Source organism: Dipodomys merriami, unplaced genomic scaffold, assembly GCF_024711535.1.
Source record: "Dipodomys merriami isolate MVZ:Mamm:240054 unplaced genomic scaffold, mDipMer1.0.p SCAF_25, whole genome shotgun sequence".
NCBI classification, from domain to species: Eukaryota; Metazoa; Chordata; class Mammalia; order Rodentia; family Heteromyidae; genus Dipodomys; species Dipodomys merriami.
Window position 1 is genome coordinate 20858060 of NW_027203937.1, and position 14074 is coordinate 20872133.

General features: G+C 42.2%; 1 protein-coding gene across 1 annotated transcript; it reads right to left on the reverse strand.

Annotated features, from left to right (window-relative positions):
* Window positions 1-12483: 12483 nt before the first annotated feature.
* Window positions 12484-13877, reverse strand: Mrpl17 (mitochondrial ribosomal protein L17). Its single transcript, XM_070035215.1, has 3 exons — window positions 13661-13877; window positions 13263-13331; window positions 12484-12944 (listed from the first exon to the last, which is right to left on the reverse strand). The coding sequence occupies exons 1-3, from the start codon at window positions 13832-13834 to the stop codon at window positions 12657-12659; spliced, it is 531 nt and encodes a 176-aa protein (XP_069891316.1). The 5' UTR covers window positions 13835-13877; the 3' UTR covers window positions 12484-12656.
* Between the last annotated feature and the right edge of the window lie 197 nt (window positions 13878-14074).

The window sequence follows — 14074 nt, forward strand, 5'->3', positions numbered from 1 at the left end:
CTAAGGCAAGGGTGTTGGGAGGTGCTGTAGGCCTTTAAGTGGTGGGGCCTGGTGAGAGGTCCTTGGTTTATTGGGGGCATACTCAAGAATAGGATTTTAGGCCACTTCCCATTAGCCCCTCTCTCTGATCCAGTTGGAGATGTGAATATTTTGCTCTGACATTTGCTACCCACCACTGCCAGGTTGATGCTGTCAAAAGTTGGCCTTTACCAAGCCTGCACTAGACTGCTTGCACTGTAAACCTTCCAAACAACTGTGAACTAAATACAACTTTTCTCTTTATACCGTTTTTTTAAATACTCTGGTGTTTTATTGTAGTAATGCAAATTGATTAATACAGAATCAGTGTGCTTTTTTTTGGTGCCAGTCCTAGGACTTGACCTCAGAGACTGAGTGCTATCCTTGAGCTTTTGCGCTCAACACTTGTGCTCTACTTGAGCCACAGGTCCACTTTTGGCTTTTTGATGGTTAATTAGAGAGAAAAGTCCCACAGATTTGGACTGGGAAGGTGGCTCAGTGGTAGAGCACTTGCCTTGCATGCATGAGGCCCTGGGTTCGATTCCTCAGCACCACATAAGCAAAAAAGAAAAAAGCCAGAAGTGGCGCTGTGGCTCAGGTGGTAGCACGCTAGCCTTGAGCTGAAGAGCTGAGGGACAGCGCCCAGGCCCAGAGTTCAGGCCCCACGACTAGACTCCCCCCCTCCCCCCAAAAAAAAAAGTCCCACAGATTTTCCTGCCTGAGCTAGCTTCAAACTGTGATCCTTAGATCTCAGCCTCCTGAGTAGCTATAATTACAGTGTGAGGCACCAGTGCACAGGTAGTCATGCTTTTTAATAGGGCAAGAAGATTTACTTTAATTTTTAGTTTATTATGGGTTTTATAATGAAGCCATGTCAGCTTTTGTCAGGTGATTTTTCTTCAGAAGCTGAGATAATTAGCCGGGTGCTGGTGGCTCACGCCTGCAATCCTAGCTACTCAGGAGGCTGAGATCTGAGGATCGCGGTTCAAAGCCAGCCCCGGCAGGAGAGACCGTGAGACTCCTATCTCCAATACACCACCAGAAAACTGGAAGTGGCGCTGTAGCTCAAGTGGTAGAGCTCTCGCCTTGAGCTGAAGAGCTGAGGGACAGCGCCCAGGTCTAGAGTTCAAGCCCCACGACCGACAAAAAAAAAAAAAAAAAGAAGCTGAGATAATTATATGGTTTTATTGTTTGTTCTTTTGATGTGTTATGATGCATTATGTATATTGATTTCAGGATAATCAATCAACCTTGAATTCATTTGGAATGATGTAGAATTCTTCCTATATGCTTTAGGATTTGATTTACTATATCTATATTTTTTTAGGTTCAATACTGAGACTTGAACTTAGTACTTATGATACTTTTGTTCATTGGCTAGTGCTCTACCAACTGAGCCACTCCTCCAACCCCTGGTTTGCTAATATTTTGTTGAAGAATTCCTTCTAAATATTTCTAAGAGATATATTTATTTATTTATTTTTGTTATATCTTTGATTTTAACATTAGGACAATATATGCTTCATAGAATGAGGAGGAAAATGCTAATTTTAACTCATAGTTTTTAGCAGTTAAAAAGATGAATATTATTTATTTATTTTAGGCACTTGAATCTTAAGTGTGGAAATATGTAACATTCACAAACCCAATATTCAATGGAGCTTGACAAACTTATAGCATATAACAGATCTAATGAGAAGATTAGAAAAGGTGAAACTAAGCTAAGTCAAATTGAAGCTATTTGAAAATCTTAAAAAATTTACAAAGGTTTTAAACCTTTCCATGAAATTCAAGTGTTATAAATCACTAATTGAAACAACAATTGATCAAGTGATAGTATTACCTAATTGGATTTTGGTGTACCAATGCAAGTAGGTGTGCAATCATGCGCAAGCGTGCGCGCACGCGTGTGTGTGTGTGTGTGTGTGTGTGTGTGTGTGTATGTGTGCATGTGTTTATGTGCGCATGTGCACCAGTCCTGGAGCTTGAGGCCTGGGTACTCTCCTTGAGCTGTTTAGCTCAAGGCTAGCACTCTTATCACTTGAGTCACAGCTCCACTTATGGTTTTTTGATAGAACATTTCATGGACTTTCCTGCCCTGTCTGGCTTTGAACCACAGTCTCCAGATTAGAACCTCCTGAGTAGCTAGGATTGCATGCATAAGCCACTGACATCTGCCTCCAAAGCACTTTTTTAAAAAGTAGATAATTTGCAAAACTTGATGAACTATCTTCAATAAGTCAGATGAATTGTCGTCAGTGAATACACTGTCAACTAACTGCTTAGTTCCTAGGCACCTAAAGAGGTCAAGAGGATAGGTAGTGGAAAAGTCTATGTTTGCTTAGTGTTATGTGTACCTGTAATCCCTGCACCTGGGAGGCAGATGCAGCTTTTTGGTGGTTAATTAGAGATAAGAGACTCATGGACTTCCTATCTGGGATGGTTGTGAACTCAGATTTTAGTCTCTTGAATAGCTAGATGTACAGGTGTGAGCCACTGGTGCCTGGCTAAAATGAGTACTCTTCCCCCTCCCCTCACTCCCTCCCTCCCGGCCCCGTCGTAGGGCTTGAACTCTGGGCTTGGGCGCTATCCCTCAGCTCTTTAGCTCAAGGCTAGCACTCCACCACTTGAGTCACAGTGCCACTTCTGGTTTTCTGGTGGTTTATTGGAGATAAGAGTCGCACGGAGGAAGTGGCGCTGTAGCTCAAGTGGTAGAGCGCTCGCTTTGAGCTGAAGAGCTGAGGGACAGCGCCCAGGCCCAGAGTTCAAGCCCCACGACCGACAAAAAAAAAAAAAAAAAGTCTCACGGACTTTCCTGCCCGGGCTGGCTTTGAACTGTGATTCTCAGATCTCAGCCTCCTGTATTGCTAGGATTACAGGCGTGAGCCACTGGTGCCCGGCTTTAAAATGAGCACTCTTAAAATGTCTCTCTTCTTTGAGTTGATTGATGATGCATTTCTTTTTACTCCTGTGCTGGTCCTTGGGCTTAAATGCAGAGCCTGGGCACTGTCTCTAAGTGCTCACCACTTGAGCCACAGCTCTGTTTCTGGCTTTTTGATGGTTAATTGGATATAAAAGTCTCACAAACTCCTACCCCAGCTGACTTCAAACCTTGATCCTCAATTATAGCCTCCTGGGAAGCTAGGATTACAAGGGTGAGCCACTGTTGTCTGGCTAAATGATGCATTTCTGTCATCTTCACTTTCATTGTCACTAAAGTTCTTGAATTGGCTTTATGGTTTTTGCTTTTGCCCTTAAGAAGCAGTGCTGTTAGAGGTCAACAAGGGATGGTCTTATTTCTAATACCATTGGCAGAAATATTCACTTTACTACTCTACTGTCTGGCCAACTTTCGGTCTGAGAATACAAAAGTTGTTCTGCCCCCAAGAACTCACAATTTACTGAGAGAGATTTCTCTCTGTGTCATCCCTTTGTATGTTGGCTGTATCCTAGACCACCATGCATTTTTTCAGTCTGAAAATCTCATCAAGTCCAATTGGTACAACTTCCATTTTCACATGTACAACTCTCAAATCAGAGTTACTACTTCCCATATATCCTCTAGCTCCAGATCAACCATTAACAAGACAGTTCCTTAACATGAATGTCTACAATAAAGAATTAATCACAATAAGTCAAGATCTTTTCTATTCTGCTATTTTATTCTCTGTCAATGGAATTTCTCCATCTAGCTGCCCAAGAAAAAAAATCTGGTGTCATCCTTGATTGACTTCTTTCTTAACTCATGTAATGACATATAATGTCTAGGTGATTTTGACTTTCTTATACTTGTCTGGTCAGTCAGCTTCTCTTTAATCTCCCACTGGCTTAATTTAGCTTTCCACTAACTCCCCTTGGATTCTTTAACTATTTTCCTATTTGATTTCTTTGCTTCTAGTCTTGTCCCTTTAACCTATTTCTAGTCTGATGCACGAATGATCTTTCTGAATGCAAATCAGATCCCCTTTCTCTTCATTTAAAAAATCCTTCAGTGGCTTCCTCTAGTCTTTAGGATAAAATCCAAACACTTTATCATGTCTTAGAGTCCTTTGTAGCCTGATCTTGCCTGGCTTTCCTGCTTCATTTCCTCTACTTTTTCTTGAAATACTAAATCCCAGCTGCACCAAATTATTAACTTGGAATTTCTTAACTGCTCTATACTATTGCATAATTCAGTGCATTTATACCTGCACATCTTGCTGTCTAGAATGCCCTTCCAGCTGAATTCTCTGTGATTGATGAATATCTACTTTTTTTTTTTTAGTACTAGGGTTTATGTTTCCTAGGCACATGCTCTACTACTTGAACCATGCCCTATTCCGTATCTACTCATTCTTTGAGGCACTCATCTGTAGCATGGACTCTTCTGGAAAGTTATTTATCAGCCTCATTTCTTGGCACACCAGTATGCCTCACGTGCAACCACTTTTATCTGTGCTACTCTGTTGTACTTGCTGATTGATGATGCATCTCAATCTTGTCTACTCAGGACTTGAGAGGATGATTCTGGTATTTTCTATCATACAGAATATTTTGATATGCTTCCTACCTTTATTTCATAATTTTTTAGTGCATTGTATATAGACCAAGGAGATAGTTGTTGTTGGTTTTTTACTTTGACAAATTTTGCAGGTTCCCTCCTTTTTTTTCTTCCTTGAAAGCCCTTTCTCAGTCTCTTTATAGGTTTTGCATCCTGTTTGTCCTCTTATGCCTGACCTCAGCCTCCTTTCCCTCTGCATGTGCACTCTGAGTCACTCCATCCATTTCCTTAGCTTTAATTGCTGACAACTCCCAAATCTGTTCTCCCAGAAAGACCTCATTCCCAAGTTCCAGATGGTCCCAGGCATCTCAAACTCAGCATGTACAAAACTGAACTCTTTTCTGTTGCTTTTCTTTTTTAGGGATAGAAAAAGAACTGTAGGAAAGCTTCTGAAACAATTTTGAGGAAAAGCAGCTAGGAATTAAACCAGGACAATATCATTAAGTTTCCAGTGATATCAGTAGGTACAGTTTTAATATTTTTATCTTCTTGAAGTAAATAGCAGTTAAATGCCTTTAATGCTATGTTCTCATATTGGGTGAACACTCATGTACCAAGGTATAGGTAAAGCCACAATGTAACCAAAATTCTCTCTCAGAGCATCAGTTTTAATAGAATTTTTTCTGTATGTATATATGTATATATATACATACTTGTGGAGTTGAATGGAAAATGTCAGAACGGTTATTTCTTTCCCCAAAATTTAAGTATACAGACCACTTCTATCAATAGAGAATCTCAGATTTAATTACCAAATCTATGTTGGAGAGTCAGAGCAAGTCTACACTATGTCCATGTATTTACCAGTATGGAGAGGATAGCCTTCAGGGTGCAGTTATGTTGGTCAACAATAGCAATCTGCTTTGCAGGAAGTTCTTTTTTCAGATAAAGCAGAAGTAGGAAACAAGAGAAGGGAGGGTTTAGTGAGGACAAATTGTAGATCAAAGTTGAATAAGTCAGTACAACAGTACATCAATTCATTCAACACTTATAGATGCCTGTTTTGTTCCATGTTCTTCACTGGGTGGTGGGAGAGATGAATTAGATGCATTCTGTGCTCTCAAGGAGCTTACTATTTATTAATGGGTACTGTTCAATATAATTATGCCACGGCTGAAATGTATGGTGCAGTGTCAAACTAGACTACCAGAAAAGAAAATAGAGAAAATGTTCTCATTTACAATAGCATAAAAAATAATAAGAATATAAAGGAAGAAATATAGCCACTGACGTGAAAGATCTGTATCCTGTAAACTATGATATAAATGAAAGGAATTGAACATGAAACACATAGGTAGAATTGGAAAAATTAATGTTCTTAAAATGTCCACACTACCTACCTACAGGGAGCTACAGATTCAGTATAATCCCTATCAAAATGTCAATGGAGCTGGGTGCTAGTGGCTCATGCCTAGCTTCACAGGAAGGTGAGATCTGAGGACTGAGATTCAAAGCCAGCTCCAGCAGGAAAGAAGGTGAGCCTCTCATCTCCAATTAAACACACACACACACACACACACACACACACACACACACACACACACACACACACACACACACACACACACACACACACACGCACAAAGATAGCTCCCATCTGTCAAAATGGCTCTTACCAAAAAGTCAAACTAGTTTTAGTAAAAATATGGAGGAAGGTGAACTCTATGTAAATTGGTAAATCCATTATGGAAAACATGATGTAAATTGTTAAATAAAAATAGGACTGCCACATGATCTAACAACCCCACTTATGGGATTGTGTTTAAAGGAACTGAAATCAGTATCTTGAGGAGGTAAAAAGTTTAACTCATAGAAACAGAGTACAACAGTGTTGCCTGGGGCTATAGGATGGAGGAAATGGGTGATGTTAATCAAAAGGTCTACACATTTTCCTCTCCTCCCACTTATACATCATTTCCTTTTGTTTTGGGAACTGAACTCAGGACTTCATATATACTAAGTACCCTTTCTAGCCTTGGATTTAAACTTTCAGTTAGAAGGTAAGCTATTGGGATCTATTGTATGGCATTGGTGGTGGCAATGTGGTACAGAATAAAGAATTTGGACCAAGGTAATAATGCTGAGCTTTGCCTGAGGAACTCAGTGAACATTTCACAAGCCAGGCAGCATTTCAGCTTTTCTCTATCTTGGAAAAAGTTGTGTTTTCTGTTTGAGGCTTGATTAGAAATATTCCAGGAAATTGGAACATGGAACGTGTGGGAAATTAATTAGACATATGCTTACGTTGTTGATGATCATTATCAGCATTTAAATCCTTAGAGAGCAAAGAAACCGTTTCTTTTGTCTCACAGATCCTCAGCAGTGGAGCTCAGCTCTGTCCTTGCACATAGTACTGCATTCATTAGTTTTGTAAAGATTAACCAGAATTTATTATGACGAGGATGGAGCTTATTCTTCATTTAATAAACATATATCCAGCACCTACCATGTTATCAGAGTTATCAAGAAGATTTGGAGGTGGAGGATTCCAAGTTTGAGGCCAGTTGGGGGAAAGTGTGTGTGTGTGTGTGTGTGTGTGTGTGTGTGTGTGTGTGTGTGTGTGTGTGTGTGTGTGTGTGTGTGTGTGTGTGTGTGTGTGTGTGTGTGTGTGTGTATGTGTGTGGTGTAATTCAAATGATAATGTTTGTCTAGTTAGTGCAAGGCTTTGGGTTTAATTCTCGTAAAGAATCCTTGGCTTCAGAAGCTTGGTTGAATGAAACAATCAGTTAACAAGCAACTGAAGTATAGTGTGATGAATGATTTGATAGGTTTATGTCCAAGGGCTACAACAACATACAGAAGGGCATCTGCTCCCATTTGGAGGATGATATGGAGTTCTGAGGTAGATTTCAAAAAAGAGATTTCTGTGCATAATTTATATGACAAGCAGAGGCTGACTTAAAAGCAGACAGACTACAGTAGAGGGGACATCTTGCACAAAGTTATGATATATTTAATTTCCCATAAAGGGAGGCAGTAAGTAGTGGTAGAAGAGAAAGGGACTGGGCTGTAGAGCATCTTTGTATTATGAAATTTCTAGATTTTTAACCAGTGGAGGCAGTGGTTAGTCACAAAAATGATAATTTAGACCAGGTTAGAGCAGGTTGTAAAATCAATCTGGTTAATTGGGACCAGCATTTTAAAAGGTAAAGAAAACAGTATAGGATATTAGTGTGCATATTTGCAGAGGAAAATGTTTTGTTGAAGCACATACAACTTTCAATGATCTACTCATGAAAATATTGTTCTAGTGTAAAGTTTTTTTGTCTGAGTCATAGTAAATTATTTTGAGAAACACTAAAGGCTCAGTGATATACAAGAAGTTGATGTATTAGTTTGAAAGTAATTAATAGAAAGTTCAGGTGCAAATGGCCATAATCACTAAAAACTATGTGTACTTTACCTTCATTTTTTTATGGGCCCCTCTGTTCTTTTTTTTTTCTTCCTATTTCCCTCTGATTCTGTGTCCTCTTCCTAGTTTCCCTCAGATGTGTATATATACTATATATGTGGTCAACAACATGGAATCACTTAGTAATGATACGTTGAGTGGAAGTCCTTTGTTTCTCTAGTCCTGTTTACTTTGTCATATTTCCTTGCATTTTGTATTTAACATCCACATATCAGGGACCATGTGCTAGTGCTGTTTGTCTCTTTGCTCTTGGCTTACCTCACTCAAAATACTTCACCTTCTTTTAGTGCTAAATGTGCCATTCTCAGTATCATCTTCAGCCAATATCAGTTGACCAGTGGAATTCAGGAAAACAAGACTTAACTTTATTAAGCAGAACACACTCTTTTCAGTGACTGCTATTAGTTGACGCTCATCCATCCCAAGCCCATGATTGCCTCATACTAATGTGGGGTGCATGCTTGGGAATCAATTGAGGATAAGGAACTAAAATGAAATATGGTAATTTGAGGGTTACAGAAACATTGAAGGCACAAGGTGTGGGGATGATGCCAAGATCCACCCAATGTTTGTGTGGAGTTTAGGTAGGTAAAAGTGGGAAGTGTCTGGGTGGTAGGGAATTCTTGAAGTGCTAAGGGTACCTAACTGTGCACAGAGAAACAACTAAAATATTTTTGTATGCTTCTGGTGCATAAAACTAAAGGCAAGGGAAGTAGCTGAAGTAGTGAGCAGATGCCTGGTTATTGAAGGAATCATCATCAGGGAATTAAGATGATCAGATTTCTATCACTACAGCTGCAGTATGGAGGCATGCTAGGGCTATCGTTAATCCAGGATAGAAATATCTGGATTTCATTTTAGGGAGAAAGATTTCAGATCTGAAAAACATGGAAACATATAGGTGTGTGTATGTGTATACCAACATGACTTAATGAATGTCAGGCAACATTGTTTTTCTGATTATAGATACTGGAGTTACATTCTTGTGACCTCTTTAAGATGATTAGTTTTGCAGGGGGGGGGTGTAGGGCATTATTTTTGTCAACCTTGGAAATAACTGGAGACCCAGATGAAGAATCTTTGAAAGTGGTGAGGCTACTTGGGTTGGGAATTTTAAGTAGTGGATAGACTTGAGGGTGCATTCCATCTCTTGAGGTGGTTATTTATAGGCCAGATTAGTAAAATTCCTGATACACTGCTATCTCCCACTTTTAGTAAATGGTTTAGGATTCATGATTCATTTGAGCGAAATTTTTAAAGGGAATGCTGTGTCCCCGAGGCCATGGTGGCACTGGCCCATTATTTTGAGCTTCTTCATGGGAGTTTCTTCCCATCTCTGTGTTTCCTAGTATTTATATTTCAGGATCTGACTGGCAAATAGTTGATAAATATGGTATCTCTAGCACCTAAAATGATGCTGAGGACTGGCAGAAGCTTTTTTTGGTGGGGGGGGGGGCAGAAGCTTAATAGGCACTTAGGGAAGTGCTCAGAGATCTAAATGGAGATGCATTTTTTGGAGTCCAGCAATTACTCACCTGTTCTGAAGGCTTAAAAATGTTTTTCAGCGAATATTTTTATTTAGTGTCAGGGATGACTTCTGGCTATGGTGGGGTGAGACAGGAAGAAGGGTGAATTTTTTGGGAGAATTATTTAGAGTGTAGCTTTCATTGAAAAATGCTGTGTCCACTATGTGGCATTCAGAATGTATTACAAGTCAGTCCACTGGCACTAGACTGGAGAAAAAGAGTCCTGTTGGGAGCAGATGAGTCTCAGATTTGGGCAGTTGTAACAAAACAGCACCAGTATAGTCCTGTTAGTAAGTTCGTATCTTATTGCTAGTCTAGGTTAGTCTAGTTTTCCTTTCTCTGCCAAGCAATGGGTGGGCACAGTGGTCCAAAATACACTTTGAAGGTATAGCATAAGGTAAAATCTTTTCCCCATTCTACTGGGGAATGATAACTGTTGGGGATGGTAACTATTGGGCCCCACTACCAAGTGTCTAGGCTGAATGTGATAGCTTCTTTTTAATCTTGCCTATCTCCCTAGTCAAGGCTGAGGCTAAGAGAATGGTAGCTTGGCTAGATTATATACACAGTAATTAATGGATACAAATGAGCTCACTGTTTCTCACATGCCCTGGCTATTCTCAAACCGGATTTCCCTTTTCTGAGTTCTCACAGGGGCCAAGTTTTCGCAACAATATAAACTTCCAGGAAATTCCCAGTAGGTTTAGGTTTCTAATTCTCCTAGTCTCACCCTTCTCCCCACACAAAGAGGAAGGAGCTTATCCTGAGGTTCAACATCCTGTCAGATACTTGCACCCTTTCAGTTAGGATGCTGGTAGATGCAAGGTTTTAGGTTCCACTCAGAGGCTGAGGAGTATACATGTTAATGCATTATCCTGCCTAGAAATCAGATTGGTAGCAGTGTCCTCTTAACATTCTTACAATATTAGATTAAAACTTTCAAATATATAACTTTCAATTGCATATGGTTACTCCTATCAGGAAGTAATCTTTAAGAAATCTCAAGGTCTTAGAGCTGAAGTTGTGGCTCAAGTGGTAAAGTGCCTGTACAGCAAGCTTATAGGCCAAATTTAATCCTTAGGACTGCCAAAAAGAAAAAAAAAAAAAAAAAGAAAGAAAAAAGAAGGCTGGGAAGGTGGCTCAGTGGTAGAGCCCTTGCCTCGTATGCATGAGGCCCTGGGTTCGATTCCTCCGCACCACATAAGCAGAAAAAGCCGGAAATGACACTGTGGCTCAAGTGGTACAGCACTAACCTTGAGCTAAAGAGCTGAGGGACAGTGCCCTAGGCCCAGAGTTCAGGCCCCACGACTGACCAAAAAAAAAGAACAAGAAGTTGCATTGGCTTAGTCCTTATACTAGATGTCAAAACACAATTACCAGCCTGGCAATGGTAGCTCATACCTGTAATCCTAGCTACTCAGGAGGCTGAGATCTGAGGATTGCAGTTCAAAAAAAGTCCATGAGACTCTTAACTCCAATAAACCAGTAGAAAACTGGAAGTGGTACAGTGGCACAAGTGGTAGAGTGATAGCCTTGAGCTGAAGAGCGGAGGGACAGTGCCCAGGCTCAGACTTCAAGCCCCATGACGGACAAAACAACCAACCAAACCCCACAAACAAAAAAAAGAAAAAAACACAATCACCTTAGGAAGCCAGTTTGAAACTATAATATGACCCATTAAAGTCAGTATTAAGATTACAAAAAGTAGCTGGGCACTGGTGCATCACACTGGTAATTCTATATTCAGGTAGATGGAATCAGGAAGATCCTCATTTGAAGCAGAGAAGTCTGAGAGATAACATCTCCATTGACAAGCAAAAGTACCAGACTAGAGGAGTTGCTCATGTGGTAGAGCACCAGTTGTCAGGGAAGAAGCCAAGAGCAAGAGGCCAGAAATTCAGGTCCTAGTCCTGCCACAAAAACAAACAAAACAAAGAACTTAGGCTTCTGTGAGAACTCAGAAAAGGGAAATCCGGTTTGAGAATGGCAAAAGCATTTGAGAAGCAGAGAGCTCATTTATATCTAGTAATGACTGTGAAGATACCCCAGCCAAGCTGCTGTTCTCGTAACAGGGATTTGCAAGAAAAAAAAAAAAAGGGAAATACAGACTTGTCTGCAATTTCAACAACTGGGGAGGCTGACATAGGCCAGCTTGGGCAATATAGCAAAACTTTGTCTCCAAAAGGAAAAAAACAGTATTAAAAAAAAATCACTGGGGGCTGGGAAGGTGGCTCATGGCTCAGTGGTAGAGCGCTTGCCTTCCAAGCATGAGGCCCTGGGTTCAATTCCTCAGCACCACATAAACAAAAAGAAAAAAGCTGGAAGTGGCGCTGTGGCTCAAGTGGTAGAGTGCTAGACTTGAGCTGAAGAGCTGAGGGACAGTGCCCAGGCCCAGAGTTCAGGCCCCACTACCGGATGCCCCTCCCCCCCCCCCCAAAAAAAAAATCACTGGGCTGGGTGCTGGTAGCTCACGCCTGTAATCCTAGATACTCAAGAGGCTGAGATCTGAGAATTGTGGATCAAAGCCAGCCCAGGCAGGAAAGTCTGTGAGACTCTTATTTGAGCGCTAGCCTTGAGTGGAAGAGCTCTGGGTCAGTGTGCAGGCCCAGAGTTCAAGACCCATGACTGCCAAAAAAAAAAAAAAAATCATTGGAGCTGGGCACTGGGGATTCACCTTGTAATTCTAGCTATTCAGAAGGCTGAGAACTGATGACAGCAGTTTGAAGCCAGACCAGGAAGAAACATCCTTGACTTTTCTCTACAATGAACCATCAAAAAGTTAGAAGTGGAGGTTTGGCTCAAGTGGTAAGAGTACCAGCCTCTCCACACACAAGAAAAAAGAAAGAACACTACTCATCAAATACAAAAATACAAATACAACTCAGATGTAAGAATCAGAATTTAGTTTCCTAAGGAAAACCCAGCAGTTGAGCAGATTTCATGTACCAGGAATTCTAGGAGGAAAAGAGAAAATTAATTCACACATATGGGTGTAAGAAATTTTATGTATTGTACAAAGGGAGGGCCATCTGGCTCCCAGTTCTGGGCCCCATTACTACTACACATTTTACAATAGTAACTCCATTCCTTTTTGATATTCAAAGAGTTCCAAAGATCTATGATCCTGTTCATTGAAGAGTCATAAACCCTTCAACTCCAGTTAAATCCTTGGTGTTTCAGTTGTATGGGAGCTTTGGAGGCTGGTTTCCTGGTTTTGGTGGAGGTCCTGTTGCAGCCCTAGCAGTAGCTGGTTTAGGAGTGTAAGGTTGCTGTCTCTGAGAGGCACAGGTAGCGGTGGGAGGCAGTTCCCTTTGTATTCGATCACTGCCATCTTGGCTCGATCCTGCTTATTCCGATTTGGGATCTGCAGCATTCTTGTGTAGCCTCCATTCTGATCTCGGTACCGAGGAGCCAGCACTTGAAAGAGCTTTGGGATCAGGTCCTTCTCCTAGATGGAAAAAGTTATGCAAGCAAGAGTCAGGCATAACTGTAGAGGTAATTTTCAGCCACTCCTAATACGAAAAACTAAAAGAGGCTGGCCTCTCCTACCACCCAAGTCTGCAGAATCAGAATTATGCAGAAGGGTCACTTATAGGCAGTTGGGCAGATGCACTGAGTTCAACTGACTTATGGTTCTAGTTAGGTTACAACACTGATCCATGAGTGTTCCAGCTTAAATGTGTCACGTCCCTCTTTTTCTCACCACCCCTTGCCTGGTCTCGGCACGGAAGGCAAGATTTCGGAAGCAGATTCAAGGGGCACTCACTGTGAGCCAGAAGTCAGCCATGCGCATGGCTCGCTCATTGGTGTCTCCCAGCTTTCCGTAGTCGATGAGCTGTGAGGACAGACAGAAGAAACAGCATGGATCCATACATCCATCACCACCAAGAAGCGAGGCGCCGTGCGTTTCTTCGAGCGCCTCACTGGAGACCAGGTCACTATAGCAAAGCATCCAGGTCAGGCCAGTAGCTCCGTAGTGCTAACCAGAATTGTACTCAGGAGGCTGGAGGAGAGGGTTCGGCTCAGAGAACGACGGCAGGATGCAGACTCTGGGGAGTGTTTACCGGGGCAGACGCAGGCCCTCCCTCCCGCCAACCCAGACAGAACCCGCCCCCCCACCCCCAGGCCAGGCTTCCCCGTGGGTAACCGGGTCCCGCGGCCTACCTTCTCGGCGTAGCCCTTCATCTCATCCACGCGCGCCCACGGCGCCTCGATGCGTTCATGTCGCACCAGACCCGTAAGCAAGTTACGTAGCAGGTGGATTCGAGACTCGGGGCCAAGGCCCAGGCGCCGGAATACCCGGCCGTGGGAGATGGCCGCAGCGACCGTCAGGCGCATCTTCCCAGCGTCTCCCAGCCTCTGGGAGACCGGAAGTGGGAGGTCTCGCGAGGAAACGAGGACCTTTCAGGGGGACGCATGCGCCGCAGCGCTGTGCGCGGCAGACGTGTATATGTGTGTGTGCGCCGGAGTGCCGCAGCCTGCCTCGTTGGCAGTCTGAGGGAGGGCGGAGAAGGGAGGCGGCGAGTTGGGCGGGCCTGAGGCGGGAAGTGTTCCGGGCGGCCAGGCCAGGGAACTTGG